We start from the raw sequence: 24,877 nt of genomic DNA, 5'->3' as shown, positions 1-24,877 counted from the left end.
ATACAAGTCTGTGGGGCTGTGCAAACTGATGACACAGAATAGTGGGGGAAATAGGAGGCAAACATGGCTTTTAAATAGTATGTATCACTGGTGGAAGACATGTTTGTATCAAAGTTATCAAGAATTAAACCATGTGTCCCAAAGTTTGTGATTACAGGCAACAGAACTTGCAGTTTAGCTGTTTAAAGTGCTTTAAAATCCTTTTCTTGCAAAAAGTTTCTAAATTAGTGTTTTCTTAAATCAGTAAAAGTTGCCTTACTACTGTGTAATTTTATGTTTATGAGATCAGGACTCTCTTACCATGTGTTGTTTTACTTTTAGAATGGCACAGAAGATCTCCGGACTGAACGGTTACAAAAAACAACAGAACGTTTTAGAAGTCCTGTTGTGTTCAGCAAAGATTCTACAGTCAGAAAAACTCAACTTCAGTCTTTCAGCCAATATATTGAGAATAGACCAGGTAGAACACTTTTTAAAATGTTTTCCCACCTTATGATTTAACTATATATAGATATCTATATATAGTTAAATCATAAGGTGGGAAAACATTTTAAAAAGTGTTCTACCTGGTCTATTCTCAATATATTGGCTGAAAGACTGAAGTTGAGTTTTTCTGACTGTAGAATCTTTGCTGAACACAACAGGACTTCTAAAACGTTCTGTTGTTTTTTGTAACCGTTCAGTCCGGAGATCTTCTGTGCCATTCTAAAAGTAAAACAACACATGGTAAGAGAGTCCTGATCTCATAAACATAAAATTACACAGTAGTAAGGCAACTTTTACTGATTTAAGAAAACACTAATTTAGAAACTTTTTGCAAGAAAAGGATTTTAAAGCACTTTAAACAGCTAAACTGCAAGTTCTGTTGCCTGTAATCACAAACTTTGGGACACATGGTTTAATTCTTGATAACTTTGATACAAACATGTCTTCCACCAGTGATACATACTATTTAAAAGCCATGTTTGCCTCCTATTTCCCCCACTATTCTGTGTCATCAGTTTGCACAGCCCCACAGACTTGTATAACAACAAGAACTAGTTTCTAATTTTATGCCCATTGAGATAAACCACTAATGCTGGATGAAGGCTAAAAGGTAGGATTATAATACTACCCTACTGAACTGCATTTCATCAGCTATAACTTTCCAAAGCCAGATTTGTAAGTAAGCCCTTTACAGCTAAGGAAACTACAATTATCTTTTCCGGAGCTTCCCATGTTAATACTGGTAACAAATTCAAATGGTTCTATCGACAAGAAATATCCCAGAAGACTGAACCACTGCAGTGTGTGGAAGCTGCAGATACCGAGGTGCTGTGTACCAAACAAATATTTCATTTTATACCTAATCTTTTATTATTTTTATTAAGTGTTTTGAAAGTAAATAGGGAAAGGCTAAGATGCATGACTAATAGCTAAGCCTGCTGAATGCTGAAACTGGTTATCAAAAGCTACCAAGACTTTGCCCTTCCTCTGCATTGAGACAATCGGTAATGAGGGAGCCCTCCAATGGCCTATTCTCTAGCCTCAAGGAGGCCTGGGATACAGAATCCTCAGGGGAAGGTAACAGTTTATCCTTTTCCACAAACACAGAATGCCTCATTTATAAATGTGTAAACTGCATTTTATTAAAAAAAATTAAAACCCAAATCAACGCTGAAAGCTTCAAGAGAACAGATGGACTTTATATGTTCTTTATAAACACCATTTTCAAAATCTTAACTAAAAGGAATCATACAAAGGCAAGCTGTTTAAAGCACACCTTTTGTTGGAATAACTTTAAAGACTACTATGTAAGAGTGTTTTGGAAAGCAAAACCAATTTTATCTAGACAGATAAACCATAAAAATGAAAATAGCACTATTTTATTTTTTTAAAGTTATCTAATGCATTTATCATTAATATCATGCTTGTAATATCCTAGCCATATAGTTATGATAGAAACAATTTTGGCTTTTATTCTTTTTTTTAAAGAAAAATAGAGTTCTACTGTTATAATAACTATCCAATAGTCTAAAACTCAAGTCTTTACCAAAATAAACAAACACAGCTAAATTTTTTTAGGCCTGGCAACATGCTAAAATATCAGTGTGATTAGCCAGCAAATCCCATCTTAAGAAACCTTTTTATGACTAGGGACTTCTGCCACTTTACAAATGTATTCCTCTAAACCCACTAATTCAGTTAGCCTTTTCAATCTATTGTATTATTCTTAGGCCAGCTTCATTCTGCATTAAATCCACTGCAGAAAGCTAAATTGAACGCAAAAAATCAGACCTGATCCAGGCTTCCTTTTGTTCAAAGATAGAGACCAAAAGTCCTCTAGTGCTGCCACACACTTTCATCACCAGTTTATAGAAACTGACAATATAGGGGAAAAGCAATGAAAGTCATTGTTTTGGGACTTCAAAGCATCTCTGTGTCAGGGGAAGGAAATCCTTTCAGTCAGCGGGGCAGTCCCTATAGTCCGCAGGTGGGTGAAAAGTTATACAGGACTGGAAGTGCCCTAAAGCTACAGAAATACTAATCACTGTGAGGAAAGCAGGGAAACATGTGGGTGGGAATAATATAAACAGTCTAATAATATTCTTATAAATAACATACGTTTAGTTCATCTAAATAGGCAGAAGGTTGAGGATTATTGAAAAATGCGCTAGAATTCTCTTAACAGTATTCTTCTTAGCAAAATATACATACATATAGAACTCAAGAATAATTTCCATATTGCCTCTATTTTTACTTGAAATAGCAATTTAAAGTAGTAGTTTCCCTGAAAAATAGTATATGAATACTGATTACCATATTGATATTTACTTACTGCCTATTTAATTACTTTTTTTAATTAATTTTTTTTTTTTGTTTTAGACAAGGTCTCACCCTGTGTCCCCCGCTGGAGTGCAGTGACATGATGACCACTCACTGCAGTCTTGAACTCCTGGGTTCAGGCAATCCTCCCACCTCAGCCTGGGACTACAGTCATGCACCACTATGCCTGGCTAATTGTTTTACTTTCAGTAGCGTGGTCTCAATATGTTGACCAGGCTAGTCTTGAACTCCTGATTCTCCTACCTTGGCCTCCCAAAGTGCTGGAATTACCGGCATGAGCCACCACACCTCACCAGTAAAAATTTCTTATATCCTAATCTTAATATTGGTGAAGAATTTAGTAATAAATTGTTTTTAGAATTAGAAACTGCTGGCAGAAACTAGAAGACACAGATACTAAGCCAAATGTTTTAAACAAGTAAGACTTACTTTCATGTCCTGCTCTGAGCTCTCAGTTACAGCTTTCTGGGCAGCACTGGAGGGTGAATTTGCCACCTGAGGCTGAACTTCTAGGAGCTTCTTCAGTTTCAAGTCCACCAACTTACTGTTTTGTTCTGTTAAATATGCAAATACCATGAATAACTGAGTGAGATGCATTTAGATATGTAGACTGTCAATTTTATGTGAGCTCAGAAAAGTATTACTATATTTTAAAAGAAAGAAGAAAAGGATATTAGATTAGATACACAAAAAATCCTTTACATATGTATATTCCCCCACCAAAATCATTCCCCTTAAAGAATAGTCAACATATCTAAAGATAACTTAGTTATACTTTAAATAGTAGCTAATGCTTACCTAAAAACCTGTGCCTGTATGTGATGTATATATTTATATAAGCACTGTATGTTATACATAATAAAACAAGTTATTATAACAAACTAGATATTTAAAGGAAGAGATACATTTCATTTTGAATATTATTTTATAGTTTTAATTCTTTTAGTATATTAGATTTATAAATATAATGCCATATTAAAACAAGTTCTTAACATTATCTCAGATCGTCATCATGTACATACTACTAGAATCCAGTGTTTATATATGTACCTATATAACCAGCATTGAAACAGGGTATATGTTTACAAATACCCTCTACTTAGATAGCAGAAATACAATACAGATTATTACATTTTTGGAATGTATTAATGTACATTAATCTTTCATAATACAATAGTTCAAAATGAGTAGAAACACAACTAATTCTTAAATTAATAAAAGGCAACTCCTTAATAAAATGGTTGCAATAGATATGTCCACCATTTGCTGGATGATATTTTTCATAAAGATTAATAAATTTTCTAATTATAAGACTCTTAATAAATGCTATTGTCATTACTTTCATGCAAATTGGTCAGTTTATATTGCAAGGCTTCTCTTTTAAACAATATCTGATGAACTATGGTCAAATCAAGATAAAGATTAAGCAATTTATTATTAAAACATTATGACATATACATATGAAAAAAATTTGGGGGGAAAATAAAGCAAGGATAAAAATCATAATATATTCTATGGGCTTCTAGATTCTAGTTTGCATTCCTATTTCTTATTGCCACAAAACAAACCATAAATCTGAATTGGGAGGCCTGTCTACTTACATGCCAACACTTAACTGGCACGCTTGAGAGTCATAAACAATTTATTAGTTAACTCCAAACAGGAAGGCTGAGATGTGTGTTCTTTTTGGAAAACATTAAGTAGGAGGAGAGTTTTTAAAAAGGACAAGAGTCAAGCCTGTTAGGTATTCCTAACAAGAATCTTTAAAGTATTCCCCAAAGTTGCAACAGCTGAAACTAGAAAATTCTCCCATTATTTTACCTAAGAAATGGCTATTTTTTCCTGTGTTACTAACCTACTGTAGAATCAGGACATATGCATCACATATTATTACTGATTTTATACTTCCATAATTGAATATTAAAAAATTCAATACAGTACTTATGGATGTCCTCAGCATTAAAAAGATGTGATTGGTTTCTGATAAAGCCTTTAGTGGTTGTTATGGTAGGAAGGTGAGTAAGCAACAACAAAAATGTTTAAAAAAAAAAAAATCAAACCTAACCAAGTTCTATAGTATTTTAAGCAGAAAGAAGTAAAATGTAGTTATAATTTTGGGTTAAACATTTAAAAGTTTTCCTTAAATGTCAGCATTCTTTTGGACTTGCACAATTATAAATATACCGACTTCTATTTAGCAATAGTAAAACTTAACACCGGGGCATGAAGGAGCTTCTGACAAAAGGGCATGAGTTTTCTTGAGTGTTCGTTATAGTCAGGAAAACCGTGGTCACCTGTTTCTTGAAATAGTAGTAGTATTTCCAACAGGGAAAGAAATGGAGCCACTTAGCATTGCAGGGGCATGACAGGGATAGGAAAAAGTATGCTTGCTCTCACTCCCTTTAGCTTTTTACATGAAAAGATAAATGTTGGAGACTTTGCCTCCTTCCTTTAAGTCTAAAGAAATCACCAAAGACTTTTTATTGCTATAAGAATTCAATTCAACAAGCATTTATGGAACCCCTTAGCAATCCAACAAAACTTTGGATTGCTACTTGCTGCTGGCTTATAAAGGCAATGCATTTGGAACACTCACCTATTAAAAACCACCAGCAAGTATCTTTATATTTTAAATAAGAACTTACAAAGGTCCATTGCCAAAGTGATTTATTGATATAAGACATAAGGTTAATTTAACAGCAGTCTATATAGTTTTCAAAGTGTCTTATTGTAATTAGTTAAGTAGATGTAAAATCATTTACTAGAGTAATATTTAAGTATTTAAGGTAAGCAGAAAATCTGCAAAATAATATTACAACTAAGACTATAATTCTAAACTAAATCAGAAAATCTGATCCCATGGTTTAGATTTACATGTGGAATATATACCTTATGACATCACACCAAAATATTTAAGCTGAGAAGGGAACCAACTATTGAAAGCCTACAGATTGTCTCACATGACATAAAATACAATAGTGAATCTTAATAATAAGAGAACACAACTACAATTTGCTATTCCAATGTTATTGCTAATTTTAACATCCAACCTAAAACAAAATAACATAAAATTGATGGAAGGTGGATTAACCTAAATGGTTTATGAGGCCATAAGATGTAATAAAACTACAAAATTATTATTATTATTGATGAGATAATAAAAATATAACCATAAAATTTGCCACGCAGCAGGACACAAAACATTTATAATTTGAAATTACCGGGAGTATCAAGGTCATTTTCTAAGTTAGTAAGTTCATCTCCACCTCCTACAACAAAGCCTTCAGGGATCTCCTCGTTAGTATCTATCTCAATATTAGCATTTTCATCTGTAGGAACATGTAGCAATAATGTTAGTATATTATTTATATTTTATATCATTCATCCAAAACACTAAAGAAGAAAAATCAGTATTTTAGTAATAGTTACTCAAATTCAGGCCAGACACAGATAAGCAAGTTAAGAAATCAGTTTTAAGTCACTCTTTCACTATTGGATTAACATTTATATTTTACATTCACATGTCAAAGATGAATTATCACATCAAAGCAGATGCAAAGGTTTTGACAATTTGCCACACGCTGTCTCTGAATCACTGAGCTCATTGAGTCTCTGTATTTTAAAGTGTAATCTATAAGTAACTCTAACAATGGCACACAAAAATATAAGTTGGTTTGGTGACAAAGTCATCAAATATTTCTAAATTTTACACTTTTATCAGATAAGATTTAAATGCATAAATAAGCACACATTCCTTATATATATATATATTTGTCATTTTTATGAAGGCTTAAATACTTTTATGCTATTAATAAAATATTATCATAAAAACATTATGGATAGATTAAGAGTGAGACTAGCATATACAGTGCCTGTATACAATGGAAAAGTTCAAAAACAACTAAGACAATAAATCTTGGTAGAGCAAAATCTGGGAAAAATTATCAACCAAAATTAAATATATGGGAATGAGAAAGTCTTACATAATTTTTTATATCTCTAGTAAAATGTTTTGGGTAATAATTAATTAATGGAGTCAATTTTTGACATTAAAGATTTTTAGTAGATATTTTTTCCTCTCCAAATCCTAGTGATAAAATTGTTTCAGTAATTTTGAATTCTATATATTTGAAAAGGCACAGCAGCAATTTTAGTTGCACATTAGAGGTTTAACTTTAATTTCTATCCAACAGACAGGCAATGTACCTTTTGGAGAAATAGCTGTGTAGCTCTGTGATTTGAAGAATATCCCTACTACTCTGCAACTCAATTTTTTTTTTAATTGGGCAACTTTTATTAGTAGTGAGGTATTCCAAAGATTTTTGTCCAATTGAGAAATTCCAAAATTCTACAGTTTTGTTTAATCCATCAACATTTGTCCCTTTCTGAAATTGTACATCTTTAGGCTTGATTTTCGGCTTCCTAAGTAAATGCTTACTATGAGCATTAATATTAGTAACAATAGTTTACATTTATTGAAAACTTCCCATCTACTATGTACACCATTTGGAGGAAGAAAATAATAAAGAAAAAAGATTGGCCAGGCACAGTGGCTCACGCCTGTAATCCCAGCACTTTCGGAGGCTGAGGCAGGTGGATCACGAGGTCAGAAGTTCGAGACCAGCCTGGCCAACACAGTGAAACTCCATCACTACCAAAAATACAAAAATTAGCCAGGTGTGGTGATGTGCACCTGTAGTCCCAGTTACTCGGGAGGCTGAGGCAGGAGAATGGCTTGAAACCAGAAGGTGGAGGTTGCAGTGAGCCGAGATCACGCCACTGTACTCCAGCCTGGGCGAAACAGCAAAACTCCGTCAAAAAAAAAAAAAAAGAAAAGGAAAAAAGATGGAGAAATGCACCCCCCACACAGGGGGGGTGGGGGCAGGGAAGCATAGAGATAAAAACATTGGTAAATACTTTCAAAGAAATAGCTAAGGTATTATACATGGCTTCATTATTTAAGCACAATCACTTGGGACATCTTTTTGAATCAACTGTGCTCAGCTAATCAACTCTGACTCATTTCATAGAAGTGGGCATCTTCAATTTCTCTATCCTCAAAACCTGTACTTTAGCAAATACGCTAACAAATATTTCTTGTGTGTCAAAAAGGTGTTCAGAGCATTATTCTGTGTCAGAGACAGCTTCTATTAATAGCTTTTAGGGATCTAATGCAGTACTTTTTTGCTGCCAATAAGCCTCCACTGATGATTACTGAAAACAATTAATCTAGAGTGAGAGTAGAGAATTCAATATTCATTCCTTTATTCAAGAAACTCCTACTGTGTACTGTACACACAATATGCAAAACACTGTGCTAGATGTTGAGGAGATACCAAGTTGTATGAGCCATTTATTCTGCCTTAAAGGCATATTCAAGGGACTATAATATCATGTATGGTGGGGGTTACTGGATAAAAATAAGGTACAGAGCAAATTCAAAAGATAAAGAGATTATTCTTTGCCAGTGACACCAGGAATTCTTTCTTGGAAATGCTAACCTTTAAATTAGGTCTTGAGAAATGTATAGAATTTCAAGAGGCACAATTGAGGGGAAGGCATTACAGGCATGAATGGAGGAACGGGTAGGTTATGTTCACAGAATGGCGTAAAGCATACTTAAAGAGTATTTGGCTCAAGCATACTTAAAGAGAAATAATAGAAGGTAAGACTTGAAAGGCAAACCTATAGAGAGTCTTGAAGGACAGAATGGGAAGTTTAACTTTTACTTGGTAGGAATGTAGAGATACTGGTGGTCAACATGATCAGTACTGTGCTTTAGAAGATTAATTTAACAGCAATCTCCATAAGCTGTTTTCAACCGAAGTACCTTATTGTAATCAGTTTTTAAGTGGGTATAACTTATTAGTAGTAATATAAGTACTGAAGCTTACGTCTTTTATCAGAGCAGCTTCATTTATTATTTCTATAATATCACTCTTGCTCACATTCTCATATGCCTTCTTATGTCAAAGCAAAAGTGGTCTAGGGACTGTGCATAAGAGAGCCCTATGCACGTGACACCATCTGTCATGCAAAATTGCCGACCTAAATGTTGGACTGGAGAACAGAAAGGTTAGAGTCAAGAAATGCAAGTTGGAGACTGTTATAACCCCAAGGCAAGCAGTATGGACAGCCTAACCTAGGATGAAAGAATTGGGAGTAGGTATGACGTAACTTGGAAATCAATTGGATGTTGGGTTGTGGGAGAAGGGATACTGAGGAGAGTAAGGGTGAGGCCACCATCAAAATAAACTCTCCAGCCTGAGTGAATAGAATGATGGCATTGCCATGAAAAAGAAAATAGGAAAGTCTGGAAATATGGTTGTATATGGGTTCTTTCAGATTCCAAGGATACCCAGGAAATGGTACCTACTTTCTTTACTCACTTATACAGTGCTAGGTTCCTATATGATGTTAAACAGGTGTCATTTACACTACCACTCCCCAGTAATGCTGAGTGGGTTAACTCAATGTTCATATATGTACCGCTAACCTTAGATAAAAGGATTACTATTTGGGATGGCAAGAGTAAAAAGTGATCTGCACAGCTCAGGTCTTCGTAAGAATGGGTTTCTACTTTCTTTTCATTCATTGACTTCAGTTTTACAATCAACTTTGAATTCTTTTGAACAGTCAATGTTACATACTTCCTAACACCTGTAAGAAATGCTCTAATGGCATTCTTACAGAACTTAAGTGCATGTGCATGTGTGTGTTTAAAGACACTACATAATATAAACGTATAAATATAATATATAGATCTTTATGTTTAAACACTGAAAACCCAGTAGGTGAACAAGGCAGAAAGTAAACTAGAGATCCATTATACAACAGAAGCTGGTTTGCAAGTATGCTATGTACTGTGTGTGCAGGAAAAGGTAAAAGGAGATTTGATATGCACTGAATGTGAAAATGCATTCCAGTTGACACTGCACAGCAGTATAAGCAAAATAGATATCCCAATAGTGTGGTCAATAAGGCCAGTCTTGTACTTTTTATTTATAGATAAATGGAATGAAACCAAGATATCTGGTGACAGTTAAATAAGAGAGAGAGAATATCTGCATTTTGTAAACAGAAAGTGCAGTTATCATTAAAAGCATACTTAAAAATTCCAAAAATATTTCTCGCTTATGATTTTTAAAATTCTCAACAAAGGTCCCCACAAAATTCATTAGTTTTGAAGTTATTCTACAGAAATCAAACAAAAGATAAGAAACACAATACAGATATTATGTTATTAATAGAAACTGAAAATAAAAATTATTGAAGGCCTAAGATACTATTTCAGCTCAACAAATTTATTTTCCATAACTGAAATAATAAGGATCATGCAGACATTCTCATGGGCAAAATTTTAAAAAATTTCTTCATTCATCCGAAATGCAAAACAAAGTGTACTAGTTTGTCTACAGAAAAAAGAGGCAAAGGTCCGCCCGGTGCAGTGGCTCATGCCTGTTATCCCAGCATTTTGGGAGGCCAAGGTGCGCAGATCACCTGAGGTCAGGAGTTCAAGACCAGCCTGGCCAACATGGTGAAACTCTGTCTCTACTAAAAATACAAAAATTAGCCACGCATGGTGGCAGGTGCCTGTAATTCCAGCTACTCGGGAGGCTGAGGCAGGAGAATTGCTAGAACCCTGGAGGCAGAGGTTGCAGTAAGCTGAGATAGCGCCACTGCACTCCAGCTTGGGCAACAGACTGAGACTCTGTCTCAAAAAATAAAAAGAGGCAAAAATGTCAGTTTAAAGTTAAGCAAATCTAATCTAACTAAAGCAAAGTGATAAGCTATGGAATGAATAATAAGAAAATATGTATCATATATAATATACTTTATAATATATATGTGATATATGACATGATATGTAATATCATCTTAAAACAAGGTAGTCACCTTCCTTGCAAATGTGTCCATAGACCATTAACAAAAATTTAATATGCATTTGGCCAAAATAAAACATTAATAAATTCCCAAAGCAGAAATTTAGGTCCTATTCCCTGACCACAATACTACACAACTAAAACGAAAAATACTAAACTTTATCAACATCTGTACCTTGTCAGGAAAGATTCATACAACCCACATCGTTTCTTACACAGAATGAGGATTTTAAAATAAGGCCATCACAGGTCTACAGTTACAAAATGAGGCAAAAATGAAAAAAACATATGCAATACACTACCTGATTTTCTCATAAGTCCCACAAGTATGTCAAACGGAGGGTAAGTGAAAGCTAGGCTATGGCTACTAGGAGAGGTGTGATTCTGTTATTTACACAAGAATCAGGCTATTTCTGGCTGCAACAGGATATAGGTCTCTTGATTGCCTGAATATACAGTTATGGGTGACCTAAAATACCTTGTATGTATTTTCTGTGGACATCATGAAGCCAAAGGCACCTCACCTCCAAATTAGTAAGTTTTCTTTGCTCACTGAGGCTGGTTGCTGCTTGAGAACAGAAAAAGTAGGCTTTCACAGGTGAGTTCAGGCAGTGGGTCTGAGTGATGATCATGTTCAATACATTCCCCAGGCTGTGCATCCACCTTATTATGTCAGCTCTTCACTACCCTCTTTTATCACTCTGGACTACTGCTTCGAAAACCTTCCTATCCTAGTTCTCCATCTAGGCTGGTCTCAAATTATTTCTCTCTCTTCCTTTCACACTACTCCTTAGCAAAACTTCTCTTTTCAGACCTGATGATTCCTACTAGACCCTAGAAGAGTGGACACTCATTTGTTAATTCTTTCCCTTGACTTACCAACCTCATCAGGGTCATTTTTACTTAGAAATTAGACTCTTGTGAACTCAAGTGAATTTTGAATTTGCTATGCAAGGGTGAGCAAACTACAGGCCAGGGGCAACATCCAGCCTACTGTCTTCTGAAGGTAAATAACAACCAGACTCATTCATTCATATATTGTTCAAGACTGCAAAGGGCAGTTCAGGCTACAAAGGGCAGAACTGAGTAGCGGGGACAGGGAGCACATGGCTTACAAAACCTGCAGTGTTCTGGCCCTTTCCAGGATGTTTGCCAAATCCTGGCCAAGCACAGTGGCTGGCACTGTGTGATAAATAAATGTATATGAATCATTGAATTTCAAGAGGAATTTTACCTTCCTCCTTGTCCTAAAGATTTCTCCACAACTCTCACTCTCAATAGCTAAGGCTTAGACCTTGAGGCCAGAGGAGACCTAGTTTGTTCCATATCCGTTTATGAAGACAGGCCAAGACCCACCACCGAGGACAGGAAATAGGCCTGTGTCATTGGTCTCAGGTCAACCTTAGTTCTCACAAACAGACTACCATTTGATATGTAGCTGCTTCCAACATCCAAGGTATGCTGTGTCCTATGGAAAAAACAGACCCTGGTCACTTTGGTCTCCCTCAGGAATAAGAAACCTGACTCCTCAGGAGGTTCTCATAAGTCATTTGTCAAACTCTGCCCCTTCTTCATTTCACCTGGTTTTCCTTGTTCTGGTCTGTATTTCCTTGCCAACTCTATAGATCCAATCCTCATTTGTCCTTTGTTTACTTTGTTTACTTTGACTGTTGAATGATGGCAAATTCAGATCTTTACTGTCCCTCATTACCAGGTAGCAACCACACTTTGGGTTGTAACACTGACAGTCTCCTTGCCTCATCTAGTCCTGGCTTAGCCTCAAGTGTAGTCAGATTATAAAGACAGGACCAACTATATAGGTGACACATCCCATATCATTAATAGGATTTTTAATTCTTAGCCTTCCCAGAGTTTATAAGTCATTTAGCATTGTTATCTGCTCACTACTGGGAAAAACAAAAAATAGATACCAAATGCCCCTTCATCCTATTATTACTTGTTCTCCTACATGGTTTTATGATGCCACAGGAAGGTGGCATTAATAGCTTCAGGAAGCCTATCTGGAGCATAAGAATATGGGGTTTTTCTATGATTCAAAGATATAAGGAGGCAAAGATTTATTAAGACTTACTTAGAATATGTGGAGATTTTTAAGATAAAAGAAGCATCTAATTATTAATGATAAACGACAGCAAATTGTCATAGTATTATACAAATGTAGCTGTGAATAATTACTGATCTTACTATAAAACTGAAACTGTAGTAGAGAATGTAGAAACTGCAATAAAAATCCTGCATGATAGCAATCAAAAAGGGAAGATGAAGAAATCTTTTTTTTTTTTTTTTGAGACAGCATCTCACTCTGTCACCCAGGCTGGAGGACAGTCACATGATCACAGCTCACTGCAGCCTCAACTTCCTGAACTCAAGTGATCCTCCCAATTCAGCCTCCTAAGTGGTAGGACTGCAGGTGTGTGCCACCATGTCTGGTTAATTTAAAAAAAATTTTTTTGTAGTGGGTGTGAGTTGGTTGAAGGTAATGATTTAATTTTTTTAAAAAAAGTGGAAAAAAATTAAAATAATTTTTGTTTTTTGTTTTTTGTAGCATTAGGGTCCCGTGATATTGCCCAGGCTGATCTTGAACTCCTGGGTTCAAGTTGATTCTCCCACCTTTGCCTCCCAGAGTGTTGGGATTACAGGCGTGAGGTACTGCACCTGGCAAGGTGGGTTTCACTAAGATACAGACATTCTGAGAAGATCACAGGGATAGATACATAGCTGTGTGGGGAAGAAGCTTTCAAATGTATGAGATGGAAGGTTAGAGGTTATAAGCATTAGACTTTTCTACAGTAAGCTTTTAACATAAGGAATCAATAAGATATAACAGCAATAAGTTTCCATTTACTTTGAGGAAACTTATCATTGACCTAAGAATAGCTTATCTTTGTTTCAGCCCTTTTAGGCAACCTAGGGCCTCCAACCTAGGGCCATGGACCAGTACCAGTCTGTGGCCTATTAAGAACCTGGCCTAACAGGCGAGTGAGCATTACCTCCTGAGTTCAGCCTCCTGTCAGATTAGTGGCAGCATTAGATTCTCACAGGAACACGAACCATATTGTGAACTGCACATGTAAGGGATCTAGGTTGTATGCTCCTTATGAGAATCTAACTAATGTCTGATGATCTGAGGTGAAACAGTTTCATCCTGAAACCATCCCTCCTTACCCTCCTAGTCCATGGAAAAATTGTCTTCCATAAAACCAGTTCCTGGTGCCAAAAAGGTTGGGGACAGCTGCTTTAAGGTCTTATTTGAGTCTTCACTTGCCTACTCTTCAGGGTGATCTTTGCATTCTAAGATTAACTCAGGCAAATATCTGCCATGTTTTGGTAGATAAGTAGGTTATATACCTTCGAAATAAAAAGCTCACAAGCCTTCTGAATATACTCCTCTTAAAAACGTAAAATGTTCCAAATTAAAGATGTCCAAATTGAGCATCTCCGAAGGTAAAATTAAAATTATGTTTAATTATATATACAGCCGCTGTCCCAACATCAAGCTTAGATTAATCTCTGCAGATATTGAAGAAGACCCTCTCAGAGTAAGGAGACTAAGAAGAAACTGAGATGGGACTTATATAAGCTTCTAACATCTCGGGCTATAATGCCAGAATATTGTTAAAACTACTTTCTAAATACCTTGTTTTAGGTGAAAATCTTTCATGACAAAGCTCATCACTAATCGTGCTATGATTTAGATGTTAGGGACTCAGTTACATTTTACATACTCCTAATACAATTAATGAGGAATCATGGGGTATCACAAACCAAGGTATGAGTTTTTTACAAAAGCATATTCTAAGACAGTACTTCTTGAGTATTTTTAAATGAAGCCAAAAAGTTGATTTGGAAAACAGCAACAGTTATCTTCTAATTTACTATGCTTCCTTTAGGTGTCTTGCAACATAGCAATAGGTTAGAAACTTTGTATTTTTGAAGCAACATTTTGAAGTAAGAATAAAAAGTCCCAAAAGGTCCACTGTGGATTTCTGGGTTGTCTGTAGAATGATACAAGGTTCTTTAACTCACCTCCACATGCCTTTGACCTTTCTTTCAACTTTTCTGCAGCCATTTCACCATAGCTGGGAAGTTCTGACATCTTCACTCCAGATCGAGCTTCTGCTATTAGCTGACGAGCTCTCTCTCTCAGCTGCCGACGTCGCTCTTCATCTTGCTGCTAAGATATATTGAACAGTTGCCAACTCAGTAATTGACAGAAATGCAATTTCATTTTCAATCTGATCATCATGATAGTAACTGGTTTACAGCATGGTGCTTGGCCCACATTATAAATAGGATGCTCCATATCAGTTGGATGTCACACCATTTTTAAAAGACATCCTAGAATCAGATTTTTAAAAACATTTACAAATTATTTTATTAAAATGTCCATTAAAAATACAAACTAAAGAATGTTTGGTAATACATATCACTGAGAAAATATCAGAAATTATTATTAATAAAAGAATCCAGCTTACAGAAAAAAGTCACAATACTGAGGACAGAATTTTAATTCATATTTTTAAAGAATAGAATTTAACTTGTTATTTTTGAAAAAAGGCACAGAGCAATGGCTAAAAGACATCTTTGAGAGCAGAATATGCTGCTATACTATGCTGATCAAATGCTATATAGGAAATGGCATATTTAGGGGGCTAGAGTAAGAGTAGGGATAGTTTATCAGTACATAATTTGATTTAAAAACTATCAAGTTTTCCCTTTTGGTAACTCCCTCTCTTTTTGGTAACTCCCTCTCTCCCCAAATGTATACAGAGAAGAAAAATTAAAATCTAATGTGGTTTCTGATATTTAAAATAACTAGACAAATAAGAGAGTTGTTGACTACTAAAAAAAGGATTATTGGCTGGGCACAGTGGCTCACACCTGTAATCCCAGCACTTTGGGAGGCCAAGGCAGGTGGATCACAAGGTCAAGAGATTGACACCATCCTGGCCAATATGGTGAAACCCCGTCTCTACTAAAAATGCAAAAGAATTAGCTGGGCATGGTGGCACATGCCTGTAGTCCCAGCTACTCGGGAGGCTGAGGCAGGAGAATCACTTGAACCCAGGAAGTGGAGGTTGCAGTGAGCCGAGATCACGCCACTGCACTCCAGGCCTGACAACAAAGCAAGACTCAAAAAAAAAAAAAAAAGATTATTATGAATCGCAAATAATCAATGTGAAACTGCTTTGTAAATTGAAAAGCATATAAAATAAGGCATTACTATGATAAAACAAAGACTGAAATAATCTGGCCCCAACATATATTTCCCAGGTTATCTCCCCTTAACATCTCCGAACCTCCATAAATCCTTAACATCTCCGAACCTCCATAAATCCTTACATCTATTCATACAGAATTGTTTGTATCATGTAGCTTCATGTACTTGTGGCTCTGAGTGTGTCATTTATTTTTCTTGGAATGAGCTTCTCTAACCTTATTTAATTTCTACTCATTCTTCCAGATTCAGTTTAAATCCACCAAACCTCCCCTCTCTATCCCCCCGCACTACTTCCCTAAGAAATAAAGTAATCCTTCCTCTATGTTACTTCAGCACTTTATGTGTGTCTGTGTGTGTATGTTATTTTTTTAAACAATACTTGTCAACTTACATTATAACTTTGTAAGGATGCCTCCTTCACATTAGAGTTGAAATACATCTGATTTACCTTTGTATCTCTGGTCTTTAGTACATAATTTGTGCTAGGTGCTGTAACCATTTCAAGCATGATGACATAAGGGTTCAGAAAACGGAGAACATTTTTGGCTGAGGGGCAAACAGAATGCATCATGCCATCATGGATTTCAAGCTGGGTCTGAAGAATGAGTAGGATTTGGAATGGGTAGAGATAGAAGTTGGTGGTTAGGTAGGTCAGTGTAGGAGAGACAAGGAGGTAGGAACAGTACAAAAACATAGAGGCAAGAAGGTATATGGGAAAACATAAGCTAGTTTTCCTGAACACAGGGCAAAAACAGTGATAGACAAGGCAAGAAAAATAAATTTGGGGAGATACTTTAAAGGCCCTGTCCAACAGGGAGAGGAGAGGTGCTTTAATTTTATTCTAAAGACAGCAGGGACCACTGCTGGGTTTTATTTTTATGCATATGTCTTTTTTTTGGTTTTGTTTTTAAATTCTAGAGGAATCATCAATTAGAGGTGTATTTGGGAAAGATTAATCAGGCAATGGTGCATAAAATAGACTGGCATAGAAGGATGGCAATAGACTAGTTAGGAGGCTCTTATAAGAGTCCAAGGAAACTGTACTGAGATACAAGACTAAGACGGTGGCAATGGGAATAGAAAGAGAAAAGTGTAATATATTAGAATTAGAGGCACTAATTCTTGGTAACATTAGATGCAGAAGGAGGGAAAAAAACTCAGAAATTTTTAACTTAGGCAACTAGTAGAACTGTGATGTTCATAATAGAAATAGAAAAACTAAAAGGAACTATAAGAAGCGAGGGAGAGAAAGTCTGTGCTAAGACATATTGGGTTTGAGAAGCTGGCAGGAAATCTGAGTAAAGATGTTAGTAGGTAATTGAGAAATAAAATGGATACTAGGATGTGAGGTCAAACTATGACTAGAGAGCTGATGAGTTATAGGAATCCATGAAAGCATGTGAAGAGGGTACCCTAGAGAAAAAGGAGCAACACTGACTAAAACATGGAAAACATCTATCTATATCTAGGTAAGATACAGATAAGATATATATTGAAAAGAGGACACAGAAAGAGGGAGAAGAGAACTAGAACACTGAAGTATCCAGATAATCAAAATAGCATAGGCTTTCAAGAAAAAGGAGTAATCAATTGCAGCCAATGTTAGAGGTTAATGAGTCTGAAAATTTTAAAAGGGCAATGAAACTTGGTGAGACACTGATGTATTTTAAACCACATTAAATAGTCTGTTGCCTTAAAAAACAAAAAAAACACAACTTGGTGACATATCATTAGGGACAAGGGTAGAAACCAATGGGTAGAACTCAAGTCCAGGCACTTTTTTTCACAAATTTCTTGAGAAATCAAGTAAGCCATCAAAATTAATGGGGATAGGTTAATGGGGATGCCCAATGGACCCAGGGACAAGCCTGAAGCTTGGGAACCAATTAGAAGAACCCAGTAGAGAGACTGGGTAGGGAACCAATTAGAAGAACCCAGTAGAGAGACAATTTCAGTCTCAAAAAGAAAAATGACTGCAATGAATTGAATCAATGAGATCACACATAGAATCAAGGAAAATTCGAGTCCAATATGATATTCAAAACATAGAAGGATATAAAAACTTATTTGTTACCATTTAAGGCAGCTTTGAAATAACTCCTACAAAGTAGTAATTGAAGGAAAAGAATACATTATTTTGTATTTCTGGTGGGAAATGAATTTTAGAGTAATCAAACAGTCTCAGTCAATAAGGGAAAGCTCTACTATATATATATCTGTGTGTGCGTGTGTGTGTGTGTGTGTGTGTGTGTGTATGTGTGTGTGTATGGTAAACCCATCCAAGCTGAAATGCACTGGTACAATCACAGCTCACCGCAGCCTTGATCTCCCAGGCTCAAGCGATCCTCCCACTTCAGCCTTCTGAGTAGCTGGAACTATAGGCATGGTGGCCATAGTTTAAAAAAAAATTTTTTTTTTTAAGGTTTTGTAGCGACAGGGTCTCCCTGTGTTGCCCATGTTGGTCTCAAACTCCTAGGCTCAAGTCACCCTCCCACTGGGATTACAGGTTTGAGCCACCATCCCCAGCCTAGCTCTACTTTATAAGATATCATTTAATAATGCCCCTAAAAGGTAGAATTATAAAAAAAAATCACTTTGCAAATCATAATGAATGATTCTGGCAAGGATCATCAACTGTTATTAAAGCTCTTAGGTAAATGTCTGATAGGGAACTGGATAGTCATGCTGCAGCCAACTGTATTTTCCAAAGATGGCCACAACAGTTATCGCTTATCCCAATGCTCTTCTGCAATGTGACCTTGCCACTCCCTCAATAAGAGGAAGAGTTTAATTCTTCTGAGCCAGCTTTAGTGACTTGTATGTAAGAAACAGAATGTGGAAGTATTGCAGGTGATTTCCAAGGCTAGGTCAGAAAAGGCCATACCCCTTCTGCCTAAGCTCTCTTGAAATTCTTATATTCTGTCCTCTTTCTGGGAACCCAGCAGTCATACAGTGAGAAGACTAAGTTACATGTAGGTGCTTCAGTTGACCATTCTAGCCAAATTCAGCCTTCAGTCTTTCTGGCGTAGGTCCAGACACGTGAATGAAGAAGGCTTTAGATGACCTCAGACTCTAGCCATTTTGAGCCACCCCCAACTGTTAAAGTCCTACAGAATTTGTAGAGCATAACAGCAAGACATTTTTTTTTTTTACGTCACTAAGTTTGGGGTGGCCTGTTACACAGCAGTAACAACTGGAACATATGCTTAAGTAACACCACACAGATTACTTTTAGTTGCAAAGGGAAAACCTAATCTGTAAAAAGAGAGATAAGACCTAGATCAGAGATTAGGGACCACGAATCTAGCATCATTAATGTTGGGTCAATCATATGTTATATGTTTTTTGATATGAAGCACATGAACTGCACACCACCTATAATATTCTACCAAAAATGTTTAAAGTGAATCCACTCAAACTTTAGATATAATTTCATGTTTATCATAAGCACAGGGGATAGAGAAGCACGATAAATGACACAGCAAGAAAACCACCAAATAGATCCAGAAGGTAGGATATCCCAGACAACTGACCTGATCATTTTAATAAGTCAGAGTTAAGAAAACATATGCATAGAAAGAGATTTGGAAGGGTATATGCAAAGTTGTCATGGTGAAGATTTCTGGGTATCAAAATTTGATATTCGTATTTTCTTTTGACTTCCTTTTCTAATTTTCTATAATACACACATACTACTCTTATAATAAAATTTATTTTAAAAAATAATCTTGACTAGTTGTGGTGGCACATGCTTATAATCCCCGCTACTCAGGAGGACTGCTTGAGTCCACGAGTTCAAGACCAGCCTGGGCAACTGGGCTACATAGCAAGACCCTGCCTCGAAAAAGCAAAGCAATGTGATGGTATGCTTCCTGAAGTGTATATTGTGGTAGGGGCAAAAGAAGAGAGGTCTAACATTCAAGTGAAATTTTATTAGTATCTGGAGACACAAGCTTATTCATAGGTGAGGAATAGTATGCAATAGGCATAGTGAGTCTGAAGATGCAAGAATAACATTTAAAAAATCCTCAGTTTACTATCAGTGTTTCTGTTTTTCTTTTTTAAATTTGAGACAGTATCTCACTCTGTTACCTGGGCTGAAGTGCAATGGTACAATCATAGCTCACCGCAACCTTGACCTCCCCAGGCTCAGGTGATTCTCCCACCTCAGCCCTGTCTCCACCCGAAGTAGCTGGGACCACACATGTGTGCCACCATGCCTGGCTAATTTTTGTAATTTTGTAGAGATGGGGTTTTGTCATGCTGCCCAGGCTGGTCTCAAACTCATGGACTCAAGTGATTCATGCACCTTGGCCTCCCAAAGTGTAGGGATTACAGGCATGAGCCACCACATCTGGTCCACTATCAGTGTTTCTAAACTTGAAAAATATACTAGGAATAAAAGAAATTACAGGATTGATAATGGTGAGTTTGATGATGGCTGCTGCTATCTCCTGAGCATTTATATGCTATGTACTTTATGTGCATAATATTTAGTTTTCACATCTTTATTATTTTTACCAGTAAGAATATTTAAGTTTAGAGTCACAGCATTCCACAGCTAGACCTGATGTCAGAGCCAGGTATTCAGCTCAGGTCTGTTTTACTCCAGAGCCCTTGCTCTTAACCATTAAACTATATGATTCCCAAAGTATCAAACTATATGATCAAATGAGGAAAATGGAACTTTTACTAAACTTTCATCTTTCAAACTTATGAAAAGTTAAGAGTACTAATAAAAAACCATTATTTAACATGCCTCAGGCAACTAAGTTTGAGTGTATTTCACTGACTGAATAATAACTTCTTACATAGCTGGAATTTGTTGATTCAAACTAAAATGAAGGGTCATTTTTACTGAGTTAAAATGAAATAAATGATTCTAATTTTCTGAATATGAAATGGCAACCTAATTTTTTTCTCACAAGCTATCACCCTCACCTCCTCTATCCCACTAATACTCCCATCTGCACATTTTTCCCAGAGCTTACCAAGAGTGCAATTTAAAGTAGGCAATTGTTAATAAAACCAACTCTAAATACTAATTAGGAACACTTTATCAATTTCCATGTAAATTGTTTGTTTGTACTGATTTACTCATGATTGTTCTCTATACAATAGAAAAAAATGCAAATGAACAAATCAGAATGTAGCCCTAATGGGACTTTCTGTTTATAACCATTAGCCCAGAGGTGTGCTGTAATTCAATTCTCAAGTAGCAAGATTTAGCCTCATTAACAGACTGCAAGGGCAGGTTACAACTCATAAAACCCTACAGTAAACAAAGTTTATGGACACAGCACAAAATCTTGAGCCTGATTGACAGAATTCTAGTTCCCTATCAGATTGCCTTAATTTACTTTTCTACTAATGTCCTAACACCACGGAGACAATTTTGCTTGGGCCTGAAGCTCTCCAGTGGGATGGCGTATCTGTGTTGTTTGTTTTCTCACCCTTTAACTTCCCTTAAGACAAAAAAACAACTGAGAAAATAAAAGTTAATTGTTAAGGTCACCAAGGAAAAGCTTGTAATTATAGTAATTGATTATGCCACCAATTTTAGTTTAATTGATAGCACTAATTTTCAGTTTATTAGTCTCCAGGTTCATCATAAGTAAAACTAGTTCATTTTAATTTTTATATGTAGGCTCCATTAAAAGATATTTTGCAATAATACTGAAAGAATAGATAGCAATACAATCTATGCATTTTTTTTACTCAAAATAGCCATACTGTTTATGTCTAAGGATAAAATGACCAGAGAGTAGGGACAATGATTATCTTATTTTTATATAGCATTCAACACAAACTGCTCAAATACGTTCATAATATTTCTGACAACGAGTTTGCCTAAACCTAAGAAATGTGATTTTGAAAGCTGCTTTGACCATTCTACATTCAAAAAAAGACAGTGACTCATAGCTGTAAGTAAATCATGTTTACCATGTGTGCTGGAAAAAAAAAATCTTTTCACTGGGTTGCAGAGGCAAGGCAACTTAGAAAACTGCTGTTACTTAAAAGATAAGTATACTTCAAAAATCCAATACATAGGAAACCTATGTATCTTTCATTTACTTATGTAGTCTAAATAGACTTAAATAAATGGAAGTAGTTAGACTTCCTATTTGTAAGAATGGGTCTGATGACATTCACCTTTTCCTATATGGTATTATTTAGAGTTAGACTGAGTTATAAAGGATAATCTTGCTTTTGTAAGATGGATGTGTATTCTTTGGAGGGTTTGATAGAAGCTGTAGTTTTGGGAGGTCTCCCTCCCCATGACTATCTTTTTACAATTTGTAACAAATTTTTGAGTAAATACTAGCTCTGTGCCCTGTGTGTTTGCACATGTATATGTGTTATCTCATTTACTCCTTACAACTCTGTGAGATAGCTGCTATCCTTCCAATTTGATAAAAACTGAATCTCACTTATATATACCGCCCAAGGTCATACATCTTGTAAATGGCATAGTAAGAATTAAAATCAGTGTCTGTTTGATATCAAAGCACTGGCCCTATCTATTACATAACTGCTATTCAGAGCATTTTCTGAGGCCCTACAGTGATTATGATTTTTTAAAGTCTCAGTTCTTTATGTATACTGGGGTTATACAAATCAGTTTAAATTTCCCTTTGTGCCACTGAATAGAGAGAGATGATGAGCAACTAATTTGTTTACATTCACTTAAAACTTAGGTTCCCAACCTTAAATTAAAAGCCTTTAGAAAAGTGGTAAATGTATTTAAGCTTTGCTTTTCTCTTTGCTAACATCTTCAGGATAAGGCAAAAGTCCTGCTATGGTGCAAAAGGAGCCCTGTTTCAATCCAGTGAATTTGAAATATTCAAATATAGATGGATCAGAACTAACCACTTTGGACATAAACTTTAATAATATTTAGCCCTTTCACAGCATGTCTTCAAGTTACTACTTTCCTTATCATTCTGAAATAGTCTACAATCTGCCATAGATAGATGCACTAGTAAAATTTGACAATTTAAGGACAAACTCTTCAAGAATAAGTAATGTAATTCCTTGTTTCCTTTCCATAAAAATGTATTGGTATGCAATTTTTATATTTCACAGTTCACCGACATCTAGGCAAGCTTTCTTCCACTGCTTCAATGGTGCTACTTTTAATTTTATCCTCCTTAGTCGTAGTAATTAAAGTGATCAGCAGTGGCATCCCAGCGGCTTTGACACAGCTACAACCCCCTAGCAGACTTTTGCTTTAAAGGGGAAAGGGAAGAAAAAGACTGGAGTTTCATTTCACAGAGAACAAGAAAATCAAGCTTCTCCAATCCCCAACTTTATTCAATTGTTCTTTCAGCAGCCTTTGGATCTTAAGAATCAAATAAAAATGGCTGCCATGGGGGGTCCTTTTTATACTTGCTGCAAATGTCACCAACTGACATTACTTTAGCCAAAAAATGATGCCATGGATTTGTGAAGGTGAATTAGAACACGAGAAACTGTCAGTGTAGCTGCTGAGATCATTACCCACCCAAGGATGTCTTCCATAATATTAGATACTTTTACTCAGTCTGCTGAAAAATACAGATTGAGAAGTCTTTCTATTTAAGAAACAGGTCTACACACATTTTCATGAAATAAGCTTTAACAAAACTTTAAAAACATATTATTTCAAATAATGTAGTTTGTATCCATACTCTTTGTAAAACTGTGTTTATAACATAAAAAAGCACTCTATTTCTACCAAAAAAAACCCCCACATTTCATCCTTTACCTCCTTCAAGAACATCCTGTGTTTTTTGTTTTGTCTTCGGTGTTTCATACAGTCTTAGTAATTGAACTTTAATTAGTTGAGCTAAATAAATTTTAACCTATCTAAACTTTTTTTTAAAAAGTTTTACTTAGTGCTGCTAATATTTCACAGTATTCTGTTCTCAAAATGGTCCATGAAATTCCTCAATTTTGTAGTAAACTAAAAGAATTTGACTGTCACCCTTTCATCATTAGACAGGGAACAAGACTCTGTTATTAGGCATTCAGAATGGACCGAAAAAAAAAAAAAGAGAGAATTCTGTGTTTGTCCAGAGGCAAGGATTACCAAAGTGTGCCTACTCACTTCCTATGAAAGATAGAATTAAATAAAAAATAAAATTACAAGATTTTTAAAGGTGTAGTTAGACTAGATATTTTACTGCTAGCTTGATCAGCTCCTGACTGAATAAATAGGATTTACGGTGAAACATTAAAACTGTTTAGCAGATCTTTTCAACTCATTTCAAACTTTTCTTATGCTGGTTTGTAATATAAGCAGACATGCTTATAAATGGCCACACCTGCTCATTTCTCTGGGGATGGCCTGATCTCTGCTTCTCTAACAAAGAAAGAAAGAAAAAAAAATCAGCCTTTCTTGTTGCAAAACAGAGTGGAAAGTCAAAATCTTTCTCAAGTTTGCCCCATCTGGTCAGATTAAATCTTTGATCAACCCTGGGGATCACATTTATTTTTGTAGTAACTACTAAATTTTGGATTTGTTTAAGACACATAGGAAAAATAGTAAACAGAATATGAATTTAAATTTGAGATATAGTTTTTAATATATAGGTAGAAAATATAAAAGGACTAATTCAGAAAAAAAGACACATTTTAAGAATTTAGATTTCATCTAATGTATTTAATTCATGAAAATGAATATATCATGCTCTAGTTTTTAAAATATATCTGTTTCAAGATACAGCAAGTATTCTTGTTAATTGTAGCATTTGTTTTTCAGTGTTATACCATGTTATACAAATAAAGAATCCTAAACATAAAAGAATACATGATCAAGTTAATGTTGCTAAATGAGCCTTTCCTTTAAGTATCTGGAAGCATTCTGAGATAGAAAGTTTTATATTCTAAATAAATAATCATTTTCTTTCATTCATTTGCTTAATACATATGAATTCCTAGTAGG

At 35.5% G+C, this 24,877-nt stretch overlaps 1 protein-coding gene across 2 annotated transcripts in view; it reads right to left on the bottom strand.

Annotated features, from left to right (window-relative positions):
• EHBP1 (EH domain binding protein 1) overlaps positions 1–24,877 on the bottom strand; it is a 317,715-nt gene that overhangs the window by 52,126 nt on the left and 240,712 nt on the right. Inside the window, exons 16-19 of one of the 2 annotated variants that reach the window (XM_011956827.1) lie at positions 14,757–14,904; positions 6,048–6,155; positions 3,256–3,380; positions 567–705 (exon numbers count right to left, since the gene is read on the bottom strand). In XM_011956827.1, the coding sequence (XP_011812217.1) occupies positions 567–705; positions 3,256–3,380; positions 6,048–6,155; positions 14,757–14,904 (520 nt within the window). The remainder of the gene's footprint in view (positions 1–566; positions 706–3,255; positions 3,381–6,047; positions 6,156–14,756; positions 14,905–24,877) is intronic. The other variant, XM_011956828.1, reaches the window with a different exon arrangement.

The sequence above is a fragment of the Colobus angolensis genome, unplaced genomic scaffold, assembly GCF_000951035.1.
Source record: "Colobus angolensis palliatus isolate OR3802 unplaced genomic scaffold, Cang.pa_1.0 Scaffold425, whole genome shotgun sequence".
Taxonomy (NCBI): Eukaryota; Metazoa; Chordata; class Mammalia; order Primates; family Cercopithecidae; genus Colobus; species Colobus angolensis.
This window is presented reverse-complemented; position numbering and strand designations above follow the sequence as displayed.